General features: G+C 36.1%; 2 protein-coding genes across 3 annotated transcripts; both read right to left on the bottom strand.

Annotated features, from left to right (window-relative positions):
* Positions 1-4,957: 4,957 nt before the first annotated feature.
* Positions 4,958-9,397, bottom strand: LOC145217567 (galactosylceramide sulfotransferase-like). The gene is made up of 7 exons (XM_080084837.1): positions 8,227-9,397; positions 7,923-8,111; positions 7,095-7,246; positions 6,796-6,990; positions 5,773-5,920; positions 5,469-5,591; positions 4,958-5,260 (listed from the first exon to the last, which is right to left on the bottom strand). Exons 1-7 carry the CDS (start codon positions 8,434-8,436, stop codon positions 4,997-4,999), a joined length of 1,281 nt encoding a protein of 426 aa, XP_079940963.1. The 5' UTR covers positions 8,437-9,397; the 3' UTR covers positions 4,958-4,996.
* Positions 9,398-14,740: 5,343 nt separating this feature from the next.
* LOC145217578 (galactosylceramide sulfotransferase-like) lies at positions 14,741-16,450 on the bottom strand. 2 transcript variants are annotated; one of them, XM_080084849.1, is made up of 3 exons: positions 16,130-16,450; positions 15,826-15,948; positions 14,741-15,617 (listed from the first exon to the last, which is right to left on the bottom strand). In XM_080084849.1, exons 1-3 carry the CDS (start codon positions 16,310-16,312, stop codon positions 15,354-15,356), a joined length of 570 nt encoding a protein of 189 aa, XP_079940975.1. In that variant the 5' UTR covers positions 16,313-16,450; the 3' UTR covers positions 14,741-15,353. The 2 variants fall into 2 exon arrangements, with proteins under 2 accessions (XP_079940975.1, XP_079940976.1); XM_080084850.1 differs by having other exon boundaries at positions 16,175-16,450.
* Positions 16,451-18,006: the final 1,556 nt, after the last annotated feature.

Here is an 18,006-nt window from a genome sequence, read left to right as displayed (position 1 = left end):
CAATAAAGCCTGGCGCCGATTGGCGGACTTGGATTTTTCGGCACTGGCAGCTGCTTAGGTCGCGCCAGAAGTTGACGCATATCGTAACGCTGTCACTAACCTTAAATCAGAAGAAAAACAGATCGATCAATCTGGAACAACCATTCTGTGTGACGTTTCCACTTTGTCCCAACATCATGGCAACGCAAAGTTTTTAACATGTGACACGGTCTTTTGCGCTCGTCTATATGGTCAACACGCAAACTTGTTGCTTCAAAGTTAGTATGGCACGGCTGAAAACACCAAAAAACACCTCTCGCAAGCTACGTGACACGCTTTCAACATATTAACGTCGACATTGTTGGACCGCTTGCAGCTTCACAGAGAAAAATACACTTCCTAGCCTTAGTCGACCGTTTTACTCTGTTGCCGAATACAATTCTGTATGGTTGATGATACCACAATAACGGGTTCATGGACATCCGCATTCCATTGCACATCAACATCTTTCCAAGCCCACTCATGGCAAGACCAGCAGGCCCGAGATGAGAGGACGAGCTCTCCTGGATCTGCTTGAAATCCGCACAGATTAAAAGAAAGAACTGTAGATTTTATCCACTTTAACCAGCAGCCTTCCTGACGATTGTATACGCTCAGAACAACAAAAACTTTTACCCCTAGCGTTTTTAACACTGCTGCTATCGGCTACAGTGCATAAACTTCAATTTCACGTAAAGTTCCTTTCCATACCACGATCCCAGCAGCATTGGCCTCAATGCCGTAGGTTTTTTTCACGGGTTCGAACCCAGGACACCCCCGGGCACGAATCAGGTTTTTATGCCTCGTTAAGTTTCAGTAAAGGATGTACAGCCTGCGGCCGCAGAGACGAGTTTGTGAAGCCGTGTCCATGTTCATTAAAGTATATGTACTGGCAGGGATTTCTACTTGAAAAATATCTCGCAACAGTTTTTGTGTTTAAACTTTCAACCAAGTTCGAATCCCACCGCAGGCTAGATTTTTCTAGCCTACGCCTTGCCATATGGTGGTGAATGCTTGGTGACCGGCTGATTCGGTATGACGCCTTTAATGGGTCTGGCGTACTGTGATTCAACCAAACTCGGTACAAAAACCACTTTGTTGGCCAACACTTGCAGTTTGTGTACAAATCATAATCACAAGTTTTTACAATCCAAAACCAAAGTTAATAACGCAACTTAAAATTTATTGATTAGAGGGACGTATTTATCATACATTTTTAGCATAGAAAATAATCAAAACCAAAATAGTGCGTAGCACACCCAAAAACTGCCATTATTTGGCCCAAAATAAGCATAACTTACTAACAACTCATTTGGTGCGACACTAACTAAATAATTTATATACGTTTTGTAGTTTTCGACGCGTAGGTTTCTCGGTTGTTTTGTGAGTGGCTACCCTGGTCGCTTTAAGTGCAAGTTCTTGCTTCCAAAAGGATCTTCCATTAATATTCAGCACATGAGGTTTTATTCAGAAGAAATGAAACAGTGTTTTCATTGCGACACAAGGTTCGTAATGTTTATTGCACATGTTGCTAAACAACATGCGCATGGTTAGCAAAATGCATTGTGTTCTCGAAAGGTTCGACAAAAAATTTGCTTGATCATTACAGATATTTAACAATTATTCGCAAACCGTGGGATCAATTTCTTTCGGCATTAAACTATTTTCCTCACTACGAAAAACGCTCGTTTATGTGCGGTGGAATGCCAACAGTTTACATCGAACGGGGTAAAACCATGACCACTGCTCAGTTTCTATCAAAAGCTGCTGTCATGCTAAACACTTCGGTTCCATTTTATTTCAGGTATGATTTTTTTTCTTTTGGTTTTAAGCACGGAGAGAATAATTACCACAGACATACTTTAAGTATATTTTCACTACGATTCAATTTCAGTTCATAAAAATATTGAAACACTTTTGGCACACCAAGTATCTCTTGGCACACCAAGTAACTTATTTGGCAGTTGATCGAACCTTCTGGGACAAAGTAATAAACCAAAGCAACTGCACTAACATTTTTGTTTTTTTAGGTTTCGAAATTATCAATCGTATGATTTGGGAATCGATCCTATGTTGGAAGACGTCAATGAAATAAACAGTCAAATACAAAAGTTAGATAAAGATATTGATTTGGTAATGTTGCTTGAATATCTGGATGAATCTCTAATACTTTTGAAGGTATTTTTACCAGATTTCATATTTTTCAAGCCTTTAAATGTTTGCTTTTCTTTAAGGTTGTGTTAAATAAATTCCAAATTATTTGTTAATCTTTAATGATGAACAAGAGTTACTACAATTGTCGGTGTTGGTAATTATTAGTCAAATTTGTTAATTTTTCGCGTTAAATCTTGAAAAGCCTTACAGACATTTTTAATTGTTTTAGGATCTGCTGTGTTTAGATTGGGACGATTTAAGCTAGATTGGTCACAGCAACAAACGTTCTCACAATCGAAAGCCGGTAACGGACGAACAAGAAAAGAAATACTTTGAGCTACTCTACAACATAGTAGGTATGCACCATTAAAGAGTATATTTCATTGTGTATGGTTAAAGTATTGATCACCAATTGCATAACAAAGTATGTTCTCTATTCAAAATAATCTTTTGTTCTAGTTCAAATAACGTAGTTTGTCCAATGTTCTAAATTCTGTCATCCTAGTTATTTCCTACAACTGGGACATAATGAATTACATGGGGCTAAAATAAACATGTTTTCAGCAAACAATTTCTCTTTTTCCAAGGACATTGCACTTTACAATCACTTTAACAAAACTTTCTGGAATCGGGTTGAGGTGTATGGACGAGACATAATGGACAAAGATGTGAAGATACTTCGCAGCAAGCAAAATCCTTTGATTGATAAATTAACTGATCGTGTTTCACCTCTATTAAAACTTTCAACCATAAGTTCAACCCTAAAAGCTGGTTTGCAAAAATGCATGTTCGAAAGATTTCATTTCACCGCAGAGTTTACTCCAGGTAAATTCATGCACACAGCTGATTTGTTATCAAGATGTGTGGAGAACAGTGTGTCCGTTCAATCGCTTTCTTGTCCGTTCAAACTTATTCCTTTGAACATTTTTGTTTTCTTGTACCTCGCCTATAAAAACTGTCACCGTTATAAGGCAGTCGGTGAACATATGGCATGTTAACCGTACACAGTAAAAACGTATGTTTTTTGTATGGCGGAATTTTGTAATTTAATTACTTGTTATGTGTGCTTATGCGTTTGAAGGGTAATTTTGTTTGCCTCGCAAAAAAACTAAACTAATATCGCCGTCCATAACATTGCATCCATAATTTTACAATAACAAAGCTTTGGAATCTCCTTACATGTATTTCGCTATTTAGTTTGTTGGTTTTCTCGACAAATAAATGAAAAGTCAGATATAGCATGACAAGAAAGAGTAGTGGCATAGGCGATTTTTAACATATATTCTCAAATCTAAGTTCGTAGATTGCACACATGTTCTCTTTCGATTTGTTTTCGTAAACAATTTTGGCACAAAATCGGTGACCAATTACAGCTTTGTAGGAAACATAAGGCTAGAACTTTATGTTTATCGAGTAAAGTTTGCATCCTAATTAAAATGTGACAGCAAATATTGCAAAGTTCATCCCATGGTTTGGCAATACATTCAATTAAATTGTTACAAAGTTTAATATCCTGGCGAAGTTTTAGCTCGCAAGTGGGAACGAGCTGGATAGGTAAACCACTGCTACTAATTTTGCAAAATAATCATCGCTGTGCTACTTTATCACACATTGGGATTGTAGTTTCACATTGAATATGTTGTTTATGTCATACTGATGTGTCGTGAACAATTTTAATCAGTTGAAGCATTAATAAGCGCTGGTCAGTTGACGTAAAAAATTTTTTTTTTCATGAAAAATTGAAAACTTTTAGTTTAAACTAGAATAAAGAACAATCCAAGAACTGTAATACAAAAACCAAAACCAAAAGTTTTAAACCACTTTATCTTAAATGACAAGAAAGTGAAACAAAACTTGCACTAAAAACAAGAAAACAAATCTTAATTTTAAGTAAGTTTTCATTTTACCCACTTCTTTCTACTCAGTGTCTTAATAAGGCATTTCGACTGACACGTCGTTACGCCAGTATCTTTATACACACGGTGTGGTGGGATTCAAATTTGTTGTCAGCCGGTTCTATAACAAAAGTCATATTTTTCAGCCGGTTCTGTTACAAAAAGTCCATTGACAGTAACCTGTAATGTCAACCAGTTCGCTGATCTCATAAAATTTCGTGAGACGGTTCTATAGAACCGGTGCGACCGGCTGAATCACACGGTATACACCACTAAATAAGAAAAATGTTTATAATTGTAAATAGTGTGTCCGACAGCAACCCTTTATTTATTACGCAAAAGTATGAAGCTAAAATGGTAGCATTCAAAGTTTTGGTAGTACACTGTACAAATCAGCACATCATTCAACTTTATCTGCCAATGCAATCCAAAAAAAAACACGCATTTAGGGTCATGAAAAACATTAGGTGACTCGTGCTTAGTAGGCATGGGTAGCTTGTGGAATTCATGAATCATTTACATATAGTGTCCAAAATAGATGGGTTACTGTGACAAAAAAATGTAAGCGCTCTCATATCTATTTTAATGTTCAAGTATAATTATAACATACTTATTTCAAGAGACAGCAAAAATGTACTTATTCGGCATCGATAGGTGGTGAAAAGAGCTGAACTTGTAACTTTGGGGCTCACATGCCAAAAAAATAAAAATTTGAAACTTTGGGCTCACAAAAAAACCGAAAAATTTGAATAAGACAAACCAATTACCAAACCACTTTGCACTTAGGTTGCATTTACGTAGTTATTAGATTTTAAAACAATGACTTGTAAAACACAAAAATCATGTAATCAACAATAATTTATAATCAACAACCATAAACTGGTGTACAATATACATATCTCAACAAGGCAAAAACTGTTTAGGGTAAACTAGTTTTTTTTGATGTACAAAGGCTCTTTCCAGCTCGGGTAAATACAATTTCCGTTATTTTCGAACATGTATTTTTGCAAATCAGCTATTAGTGTTGAACTTATGTTCAATTTCCTCTTAGGTGAAACACTACGACGTGGTTTATCAATCAAAGGATTTTGCTTGCTGTGAAGTATCTTCACATCTTTGTCCATTCTGTCTCGTCCATACGACTCAACCCGTTTCCAGAAAGTTTTGTTAAAGTGATTGTAAAGTGCAATGTCCTTGGAAAAAGAGAAATTGCTTGCTAAACATGTGTATTTTAGCCTCATGAAGTTCATTATGTCCCAGTTGTACGAAATAACTAGGATGACAGATTTACATGTTGTTTAAAATTGAACAAAAGATTACTGTAAATACAAAACATACTTTTTCATGCAATTGGTGATCAATATTGTAACCACACAGATTGAAATATACTCTTTCACTTACTATGTTGTATAGTAGCTTAAAGTTTTTCCTTTCTTGATCGTCCAATATAGGCTTTCGATTGTAAGAACGTTTGTTGCTGTGACCAATCTTGCTCAAATCGTCCCAATCTAAACACAGCAGATCCTAAAACAATTAAACATTTCTGTAAAGCTTTTCAAGATTTAAGAAATTTGACTACACCGACAATGGAAATAACTCTTCTCTATAATTGAAAATTAACAAATAATTTGGAATTTATTTAACACAACAATTTAGAAAAACAAACATTTAAAGGCTTGAAAAACATTATATCTAGATAAAATACCTTCAAAAGTATTAGAGATTCATCCAAATATTCAAGCAACATTACCAAATTCATATCTTTATCCAATTTTTGTATTTGAATGTTTATTTTATTGACATCTTCCAACATGGGATCGATTCCCAAATCATACGATTGATAATTTCGGAACCTGTGCAACAAAAATGTTAGTGCAGTTGTTTTCATTGATTACTCTGTTCCAAAAGGTTTGATGAACTGGCAAACGATTTACTTATTTGTAAATCCAACATGGTGCGATTTGCTAACCATGGTGTTATAATAACACAGACAAACAATCATTTCCGTCATGTCTCAAACAGCAGGCGAACAGCAGAAGGATGTGATATAGCTCGGTTTGCTCGGATGGGACAGGAAACGTTTAGGCTTGCATTGTTAAAAGAAACAAACCATGCATTTCAAAAACGAATAACTGACGCATTCGTTGTCGCAACTCTTGTAACTTTATTCGCATGTAGTCTCTTTTTGTAATGTAAAGTCAGAAGCGCATGAAGCAAGCTGGCAACCGGATATAAAGGCCGAGCCCAGCTGCGGCGGGATAGATATGCCTCGCCTAGCGACGGCGAGAGAGATGTTTTTGACTAAGCCTTTGGTGAAGCGTTGTATTTGTATAATCTTACATTGTATTGTATTCATTAAATCAGAAGGTGGTGTGCTAAAGGTTTTATGTATTTAGGGACATAGCCCTGCTAAATAGTTGAACTCTAATTTCAACTGAAAATAGTGCACAGATTCCATAAGCGTCAGAGTGAATTCACGCTTGATTAAGTATAAATTGAAAGATTTAACCTTTGATCATAAAAAATATATTTTAGTTTGTGCGACAGTTTAGACTTGAGACAGATAGTTCAGTCTAATAGGATAACTGGGAGCGTTTACACTTAATGTCCCAAGAGTAAAATTTTTCAATATTTTTATGAATTGAAATTGAATCGTAACCCAAGATACTTAATGTATGTTTGTTGTGATTATTATTTCCGTACTTAAAACCAAACAAAAAAAGCATACCTGAAATAAAATGGAACCGAAGTGTTTAGCATGACAGCAGCTTTTGATAGAAACTGAGCAGTGGTCATTTTTTTACCCTGTTCGATGTAAACTGTTGGCATTCCACCGCACATAATCGTGCGCTTTTCGTAGTGAGGAAAATAGTTGAATGCTGAAAGAAACTCATCCCACGGTTTGCGAATAATTGTTAAATATCTGTAATGGACAAGCAAATTTTTTGTGGAACCTTTTGAGAACACAACGCATTTTGCTAATCATGCGCATGTTGCTTAGCAACGCATGTGATAAGCATTACGAACCTTGTGTCGGGGTGAAAACATTGTTTCATTTCTTCTGCATCAAACCTTATGTGCTCAACATTGATGGAAGATCCTTTTGGAAGCAAGAACTTGCACTTAAAGCGACCAGGATAACCACCCACAAAACAACCGGGAAACATACGGGTCGAAAACTGCAAAACGTATTTACATTATTTAGAGTGTGTCGCATCAACTGACTTTAAGTGATACATTTTGGGGGGGGGGGGGGGGGGGGGGGCAAAGATTGTTAGCTTTTCCGTGTGATACCCACTCTTTCGGTTTGATTATTATTATCTATGATAAAATATGATGAATACGTCCCGCAAATCAATAACTTTTTAAGTTGCTTTGGACTTGGATAGTAACAACCCATTACCAAGCTTTGCACACAACTGCAATTGCGGACCGACAAAGTGTTGTTTGTGTCGAGTTTGGTTTAAAGTTTAAACACAAAAACTGTTGTGAGATATCTATAAACAAAAAAACAAAAAAATATGAATTGTTTTATGAGAGTTACAGGGTCAAATGCCTCATCCTACTCAAAAAAATCTTAAGTTTGAAAATACAGATATTGAGTATATCAAGCGAACCTCACTGGAACTTCACTAATAAATTTAATTAGAGCAATATTTTGGGTTTCTACTTTCGGGTTCTGGTTTTGGGTGGCAAAGGATGTTTGTTTTTGCGTATGTAGGTTCAGCTGGCGCAGGAGAACATTTACAAACTAAAAGTCAGTCCAGGGCCTAGTTATTCATGGCAGGAACCGTACACACGAGCGCGCGAAAGCCACTATATTAGTTTAAAGTGTTTCCAATGTCAAAGTCTTACCTGAGTCAATCTATGTTTGAACATGAATCTTTTGAGTAAAACTGAAGTAGTGGTTGAACCAGTTTTGTGAGTTTTCACGAACACAAAATTAAAAACCGGTTTGTGACATTGTTTCCAGTTCCCGATCAATTGAGTCAAATTTTTGGTCTGTGTCGATAACGGTGTACTCATAGAAGCAAAAACCTTCTTCTGCCATTAAACGAAGATGCTATTTAGGCATTATGTCAAAACGGACCGTTTGATTCCGAAACGGTGCCTATATCTTCCTAACTTAGTAATAACACATAAAACAAAGATTGCTCACTTTGATATTGTACGTATCGTTTTCGTCCAAGTAGTAGTGTTTTGATAGACTTGCCTTTAATTCGATCCCCTTCAGGGCAACAACTTTGTTCATTTCCTGTTTTGGTAGAATACCCGGGGCGAAAAACAATATGTTCCACACACACACTGCGGTTAATGACAGAAAGACAGAAAAAATAAAACTCAAATGGCAAACACCTGGTCTATACATTTTGGTTTCAGGGTTTCTGTAAACAATTTCTAGTTAGATATTGCTATCTCTTACCGTTGAACCTTAATTACAAAGTAAACGACAAATACGGTCAAGTATATGTCCGTGAGATTTACCACTTTCGTATTTATTTTTTAGCCGATATTACACTTACTGACTTACTAGTACACAGTTAGTCTTCCATCTACGATATTGAGAACGTCGGGGAAAAAAACAAGTTCCTTTAAGTGAGTCAAAGGCATTGTTAAGATTTATGATTTGTTCCCGAACTTTACACGGTGAGATTCGTGTCCTAGATTGATAATACCGGGTCACTGACTCGATGGCCAATGTTTGGCCTTTCAATGATCCCGTTACGCAATTGCTAATTTTCCGATTATTATTGCAATGTACTTTTCTGCGTGACAAACAAAAGAATTAAATTGGATTGAAATTACATCGTATTTGCTAGTAATTGCTGATTTCTATTGATTCCCGCTTTTTCCCACCACAACTTGTGTTGCAATCTATTGCTTTGTGTGACGTAATATTCGACTGCCACTTTTACTTGATGACGCAACGTGGTTAGTTCTTTTCGTTGCAGACTTCCGTTGAGCAGGGTGCTGCGTCGGTTGTGTTAGAAAAGACCTTTATTGTCGTGTTGGCGATTATTGTTAAGTCACTTTATACAAATGTGTTTGTGGACTCCAAAATATGATTTACTATAATAAATGCGAAATTAAGTGCAATGACTTAATATGTCATTTCGCTTTGTATCATTTGCACTGTACATGTAGTTGAATTCAGTTTTTTTAAGTTTTTTTTTTTTTTTAGAAAAACTACAATATCTAACAACCTGTCGAAAATACCATTGTTAGCCGCTTTCTACTGTATGCAACACTATATGATTCACATCCTTGAACGACAAGCACTGTATGACTGGTGATCTCTTAAATAAGAAGCTTACACTAATTTGTAATTGCCGACTTAATTAAAGCTATTTTACAATTCCTACCTAATTATGAAGCGAATACATATATTATGCTAAACAGAGGACCGTGTAATATGCCGTGCATTATAAATGAACAGCTGTAACTAGCTACAGCAGTAGGCGATACGCAATTGGTTACCAAAAAATAACACCGCAAACTGATAGCTCAGAAACAATTGAAACGTCGGAAATGACTTCACAATACACGATGCATCAAGCATCCAATACTCTTCGACAAGTTACAATAGCCGAATTGATTTATTAGTTCTATGACAATCTACTAAAATACAGCGCTGTATTTTCAAATCTTTTTGTGTCGATTTTGTTGAAGAAGATACATTTTTGTAGAAGAAGACTGTATCTGTTGGGTGTTAAAAATTCGACATTTTTTTCCATTTTTGATTAATTACATTAAAAATGACACTGGGATAATGCAACTGATTTTACTGAAAGTTATCGCAAACATTACTTTCAGTTTTTTACTCAATATACGCGTGTTTGATACCCAACAACTTGACGGTGCAGCACTCAGTTTAATCATGTTAATTTTATTTGGCCCACGCATGAAAATTGCACACCCCTGCTTTAAAGCACTGCTCGTGTCTCAACTAAGTTTGATGTTGGCATGTATAAATCCAGTTTATCGCTTAGCTAGAGAAAATACTCGTCGCAAGCCAGTCATTATCCGAGCACTGTGGCCACTTAAAACGCCTTTCAAGCAACTTTCCGACCATAGTTTTTTATCCAGTGTGGAAAAGTGCAAATTTGGAGTTTCCAAATTGATTTTCTAGGACATTTCATTGGCAGTAAGTTAAAGCCTTCCAAACGTTCCTGCGCCTTCAAATAGCTTTCGGAGTTTGCAGGTATTGGAAACTTTTGTCACCGTTTCATTCCTGGCTCTGCACAAATAATGCTTCCTATTTATGAGGAAAAATCCTACAATCGTGCTTTGGAATGGCACGTAAGATTCATAGCAAAAACCTCCCTAGCGAATGCCACGCTGTTGCATCATTCCTTGCACCAACTGCTGTTAGTAGCGATGCATCACATCAGCATTCCATCGGGCCTGTTTTTCAGCAATTCATCAATAAAGCCTGGCGCCGATTGGCGGACTTGGATTTTTCGGCACTGGCAGCTGCTTAGGTCGCGCCAGAAGTTGACGCATATCGTAACGCTGTCACTAACCTTAAATCAGAAGAAAAACAGATCGATCAATCTGGAACAACCATTCTGTATGACGTTTCCACTTTGTCCCAACATCATGGCAACGCAAAGTTTTTAACATGTGACACGGTCTTTTGCGCTCGTCTATATGGTCAACACGCAAACTTGTTGCTTCAAAGTTAGTATGGCACGGCTGAAAACACCAAAAAACACCTCTCGCAAGCTACGTGACACGCTTTCAACATATTAACGTCGACATTGTTGGACCGCTTGCAGCTTCACAGAGAAAAATACACTTCCTAGCCTTAGTCGACCGTTTTACTCTGTTGCCGAATACAATTCTGTATGGTTGATGATACCACAATAACGGGTTCATGGACATCCGCATTCCATTGCACATCAACATCTTACCAAGCCCACTCATGGCAAGACCAGCAGGCCCGAGATGAGAGGACGAGCTCTCCTGGATCTGCTTGAAATCCGCACAGATTAAAAGAAAGAACTGTAGATTTTATCCACTTTAACCAGCAGCCTTCCTGACAATTGTATACGTTCAGAACAACAAAAACTTTTACCCCTAGCGTTTTTAACACTGCTGCTATCGGCTACAGTGCATAAACTTCAATTTCACGTAAAGTTCCTTTCCATACCACGATCCCAGCAGCATTGCCGTAGGTCTTTTTCACGGGTTCGAACCCAGGACACCCCCGGGCACGAATCAGGTTTTTATGCCTCGTTAAGTTTCAGTAAAGGATGTACAACCTGCGGCCGCAGAGACGAGTTTGTGAAGCCGTGTCCATGTTCATTAAAGTATATGTACTGGCAGGGATTTCTACTTGAAAAATATCTCGCAACAGTTTTTGTGTTTAAACTTTCAACCAAACTCGGTACAAAAACCACTTTGTTGGCCAACACTTGCAGTTTGTGTACAAATCATAATCACAAGTTTTTACAATCCAAAACCAAAGTTAATAACGCAACTTAAAATTTATTGATTAGAGGGACGTATTTATCATACATTTTTAGCATAGAAAATAATCAAAACCAAAATAGTGCGTAGCACACCCAAAAACTGCCATTATTTGGCCCAAAATAAGCATAACTTACTAACAAGTCATTTGGTGCGACACTAACTAAATAATTTATATACGTTTTGCAGTTTTCGACGCGTAGGTTTCACGGTTGTTTTGTGAGTGGCTACCCTGGTCGCTTTAAGTGCAAGTTCTTGCTTCCAAAAGGATCTTCCATTAATATTCAGCACATGAGGTTTTATTCAGAAGAAATGAAACAGTGTTTTCATTGCGACACCAGGTTCGTAATGTTTATTGCACATGTTGCTAAACAACATGCGCATGGTTAGCAAAATGCATTGTGTTCTCGAAAGGTTCGACAAAAAATTTGCTTGATCATTACAGATATTTAACAATTATTCGCAAACCGTGGGATCAATTTCTTTCGGCATTAAACTATTTTCCTCACTACGAAAAACGCTCGTTTATGTGCGGTGGAATGCCAACAGTTTACATCGAACGGGGTAAAACCATGACCACTGCTCAGTTTCTATCAAAAGCTGCTGTCATGCTAAACAATTCGGTTCCATTTTATTTCAGGTATGATTTTTTTTCTTTTGGTTTTAAGCACGGAGAGAATAATTACCACAGACATACTTTAAGTATATTTTCACTACGATTCAATTTCAGTTCATAAAAATATTGAAACACTTTTGGCACACCAAGTATCTCTTGGCACACCAAGTAACTTATTTGGCAGTTGATCGAACCTTCTGGGACAAAGTAATAAACCAAAGCAACTGCACTAACATTTTTGTTTTTTTAGGTTTCGAAATTATCAATCGTATGATTTGGGAATCGATCCTATGTTGGAAGACGTCAATGAAATAAACAGTCAAATACAAAAGTTAGATAAAGATATTGATTTGGTAATGTTGCTTGAATATCTGGATGAATCTCTAATACTTTTGAAGGTATTTTTACCAGATTTCATATTTTTCAAGCCTTTAAATGTTTGCTTTTCTTTAAGGTTGTGTTAAATAAATTCCAAATTATTTGTTAATCTTTAATGATGAACAAGAGTTACTACAATTGTCGGTGTTGGTAATTATTAGTCAAATTTGTTAATTTTTCGCGTTAAATCTTGAAAAGCCTTACAGACATTTTTAATTGTTTTAGGATCTGCTGTGTTTAGATTGGGACGATTTAAGCTAGATTGGTCACAGCAACAAACGTTCTCACAATCGAAAGCCGGTAACGGACGAACAAGAAAAGAAATACTTTGAGCTACTCTACAACATAGTAGGTATGCACCATTAAAGAGTATATTTCATTGTGTATGGTTAAAGTATTGATCACCAATTGCATAACAAAGTATGTTCTCTATTCAAAATAATCTTTTGTTCTAGTTCAAATAACGTAGTTTGTCCAATGTTCTAAATTCTGTCATCCTAGTTATTTCCTACAACTGGGACATAATGAATTACATGGGGCTAAAATAAACATGTTTTCAGCAAACAATTTCTCTTTTTCCAAGGACATTGCACTTTACAATCACTTTAACAAAACTTTCTGGAATCGGGTTGAGGTGTATGGACGAGACATAATGGACAAAGATGTGAAGATACTTCGCAGCAAGCAAAATCCTTTGATTGATAAATTAACTGATCGTGTTTCACCTCTATTAAAACTTTCAACCATAAGTTCAACCCTAAAAGCTGGTTTGCAAAAATGCATGTTCGAAAGATTTCATTTCACCGCAGAGTTTACTCCAGGTAAATTCATGCACACAGCTGATTTGTTATCAAGATGTGTGGAGAACAGTGTGTCCGTTCAATCGCTTTCTTGTCCGTTCAAACTTATTCCTTTGAACATTTTTGTTTTCTTGTACCTCGCCTATAAAAACTGTCACCGTTATAAGGCAGTCGGTGAACATATGGCATGTTAACCGTACACAGTAAAAACGTATGTTTTTTGTATGGCGGAATTTTGTAATTTAATTACTTGTTATGTGTGCTGATGCGTTTGAAGGGTAATTTTGTTTGCCTCGCAAAAAAACTAAACTAATATCGCCGTCCATAACATTGCATCCATAATTTTACAATAACAAAGCTTTGGAATCTCCTTACATGTATTTCGCTATTTAGTTTGTTGGTTTTCTCGACAAATAAATGAAAAGTCAGATATAGCATGACAAGAAAGAGTAGTGGCATAGGCGATTTTTAACATATATTCTCAAATCTAAGTTCGTAGATTGCACACATGTTCTCTTTCGATTTGTTTTCGTAAACAATTTTGGCACAAAATCGGTGACCAATTACAGCTTTGTAGGAAACATAAGGCTAGAACTTTATGTTTATCGAGTAAAGTTTGCATCCTAATTAAAATGTGACAGCAAATATTGCAAAGTTCATCCCATGGTTTGGCAATACATTCAATTAAATTGTTACAAAGTTTAATATCCTGGCGAAGTTTTAGCTCGCAAGTGGGAACGAGCTGGATAGGTAAACCACTGCTACTAATTTTGCAAAATAATCATCGCTGTGCTACTTTATCACACATTGGGATTGTAGTTTCACATTGAATATGTTGTTTATGTCATACTGATGTGTCGTGAACAATTTTAATCAGTTGAAGCATTAATAAGCGCTGGTCAGTTGACGTAAAAATTTTTTTTTTTCATGAAAAATTGAAAACTTTTAGTTTAAACTAGAATAAAGAACAATCCAAGAACTGTAATACAAAAACCAAAACCAAAAGTTTTAAACCACTTTATCTTAAATGACAAGAAAGTGAAACAAAACTTGCACTAAAAACAAGAAAACAAATCTTAATTTTAAGTAAGTTTTCATTTTACCCACTTCTTTCTACTCAGTGTCTTAATAAGGCATTTCGACTGACACGTCGTTACGCCAGTATCTTTATACACACGGTGTGGTGGGATTCAAATTTGTTGTCAGCCGGTTCTATAACAAAAGTCATATTTTTCAGCCGGTTCTGTTACAAAAAGTCCATTGACAGTAACCTGTAATGTCAACCAGTTCGCTGATCTCATAAAATTTCGTGAGACGGTTCTATAGAACCGGTGCGACCGGCTGAATCACACGGTATACACCACTAAATAAGAAAAATGTTTATAATTGTAAATAGTGTGTCCGACAGCAACCCTTTATTTATTACGCAAAAGTATGAAGCTAAAATGGTAGCATTCAAAGTTTTGGTAGTACACTGTACAAATCAGCACATCATTCAACTTTATCTGCCAATGCAATCCAAAAAAAACACGCATTTAGGGTCATGAAAAACATTAGGTGACTCGTGCTTAGTAGGCATGGGTAGCTTGTGGAATTCATGAATCATTTACATATAGTGTCCAAAATAGATGGGTTACTGTGACAAAAAAATGTAAGCGCTCTCATATCTATTTTAATGTTCAAGTATAATTATAACATACTTATTTCAAGAGACAGCAAAAATGTACTTATTCGGCATCGATAGGTGGTGAAAAGAGCTGAACTTGTAACTTTGGGGCTCACATGCCAAAAAAATAAAAATTTGAAACTTTGGGCTCACAAAAAAACCGAAAAATTTGAATAAGACAAACCAATTACCAAACCACTTTGCACTTAGGTTGCATTTACGTAGTTATTAGATTTTAAAACAATGACTTGTAAAACACAAAAATCATGTAATCAACAATAATTTATAATCAACAACCATAAACTGGTGTACAATATACATATCTCAACAAGGCAAAAACTGTTTAGGGTAAACTAGTTTATTTTGACGTACAAAGGCTCTTTCCAGCTCGGGTAAATACAATTTCCGTTATTTTCGAACATGTATTTTTGCAAATCAGCTATTAGTGTTGAACTTATGTTCAATTTCCTCTTAGGTGAAACACTACGACGTGGTTTATCAATCAAAGGATTTTGCTTGCTGTGAAGTATCTTCACATCTTTGTCCATTCTGTCTCGTCCATACGACTCAACCCGTTTCCAGAAAGTTTTGTTAAAGTGATTGTAAAGTGCAATGTCCTTGGAAAAAGAGAAATTGCTTGCTAAACATGTGTATTTTAGCCTCATGAAGTTCATTATGTCCCAGTTGTACGAAATAACTAGGATGACAGATTTACATGTTGTTTAAAATTGAACAAAAGATTACTGTAAATACAAAACATACTTTTTCATGCAATTGGTGATCAATATTGTAACCACACAGATTGAAATATACTCTTTCACTTACTATGTTGTATAGTAGCTTAAAGTTTTTCCTTTCTTGATCGTCCAATATAGGCTTTCGATTGTAAGAACGTTTGTTGCTGTGACCAATCTTGCTCAAATCGTCCCAATCTAAACACAGCAGATCCTAAAACAATTAAATATTTCTGTAAAGCTTTTCAAGATTTAAGAAATTTGACTACACCGACAATGGAAATAACTCTTCTCTATAATTGAAAATTAACAAATAATTTGGAATTTATTTAACACAACAATTTAGAAAAACAAACATTTAAAGGCTTGAAAAACATTATATCTAGATAAAATACCTTCAAAAGTATTAGAGATTCATCCAAATATTCAAGCAACATTACCAAATTCATATCTTTATCCAATTTTTGTATTTGAATGTTTATTTTATTGACATCTTCCAACATGGGATCGATTCCCAAATCATACGATTGATAATTTCGGAACCTGTGCAACAAAAATGTTAGTGCAGTTGTTTTCATTGATTACTCTGTTCCAAAAGGTTTGATGAACTGGCAAACGATTTACTTATTTGTAAATCCAACATGGTGCGATTTGCTAACCATGGTGTTATAATAACACAGACAAACAATCATTTCCGTCATGTCTCAAACAGCAGGCGAACAGCAGAAGGATGTGATATAGCTCGGTTTGCTCGGATGGGACAGGAAACGTTTAGGCTTGCATTGTTAAAAGAAACAAACCATGCATTTCAAAAACGAATAACTGACGCATTCGTTGTCGCAACTCTTGTAACTTTATTCGCATGTAGTCTCTTTTTGTAATGTAAAGTCAGAAGCGCATGAAGCAAGCTGGCAACCGGATATAAAGGCCGAGCCCAGCTGCGGCGGGATAGATATGCCTCGCCTAGCGACGGCGAGAGAGATGTTTTTGACTAAGCCTTTGGTGAAGCGTTGTATAGGGGGCAAAGATTGTTAGCTTTTCCGTGTGATACCCACTCTTTCGGTTTGATTATTATTATCTATGATAAAATATGATGAATACGTCCCGCAAATCAATAACTTTTTAAGTTGATTTGGACTTGGATAGTAACAACCCATTACCAAGCTTTGCACACAACTGCAATTGCGGACCGACAAAGTGTTGTTTGTGTCGAGTTTGGTTTAAAGTTTAAACACAAAAACTGTTGTGAGATATCTATAAACAAAAAAATATGAATTGTTTTATGAGAGTTACAGGGTCAAATGCCTCATCCTACTCAAAAAAATCTTAAGTTTGAAAATACAGATATTGAGTATATCAAGCGAACCTCACTGGAACTTCACTAATAAATTTAATTAGAGCAATATTTTGGGTTTCTACTTTCGGGTTCTGGTTTTGGGTGGCAAAGGATGTTTGTTTTTGCGTATGTAGGTTCAGCTGGCGCAGGAGAACATTTACAAACTAAAAGTCAGTCCAGGGCCTAGTTATTCATGGCAGGAACCGTACACACGAGCGCGCGAAAGCCACTATATTAGTTTAAAGTGTTTCCAATGTCAAAGTCTTACCTGAGTCAATCTATGTTTGAACATGAATCTTTTGAGTAAAACTGAAGTAGTGGTTGAACCAGTTTTGTGAGTTTTCACGAACACAAAATTAAAAACCGGTTTGTGACATTGTTTCCAGTTCCCGATCAATTGAGTCAAATTTTTGGTCTGTGTCGATAACGGTGTACTCATAGAAGCAAAAACCTTCTTCTGCCATTAAACGAAGATGCTATTTAGGCATTATGTCAAAACGGACCGTTTGATTCCGAAACGGTGCCTATATCTTCCTAACTTAGTAATAACACATAAAACAAAGATTGCTCACTTTGATATTGTACGTATCGTTTTCGTCCAAGTAGTAGTGTTTTGATAGACTTGCCTTTAATTCGATCCCCTTCAGGGCAACAACTTTGTTCATTTCCTGTTTTGGTAGAATACCCGGGGCGAAAAACAATATGTTCCACACACACACTGCGGTTAATGACAGAAAGACAGAAAAAATAAAACTCAAATGGCAAACACCTGGTCTATACATTTTGGTTTCAGGGTTTCTGTAAACAATTTCTAGTTAGATATTGCTATCTCTTACCGTTGAACCTTAATTACAAAGTAAACGACAAATACGGTCAAGTATATGTCCGTGAGATTTACCACTTTCGTATTTATTTTTTAGCCGATATTACACTTAC

This window comes from Phallusia mammillata, chromosome 3 (genome assembly GCF_965637545.1).
Source record: "Phallusia mammillata chromosome 3, kaPhaMamm4.hap1.1, whole genome shotgun sequence".
Lineage (NCBI taxonomy): Eukaryota > Metazoa > Chordata > Ascidiacea > Phlebobranchia > Ascidiidae > Phallusia > Phallusia mammillata.
This window is presented reverse-complemented; position numbering and strand designations above follow the sequence as displayed.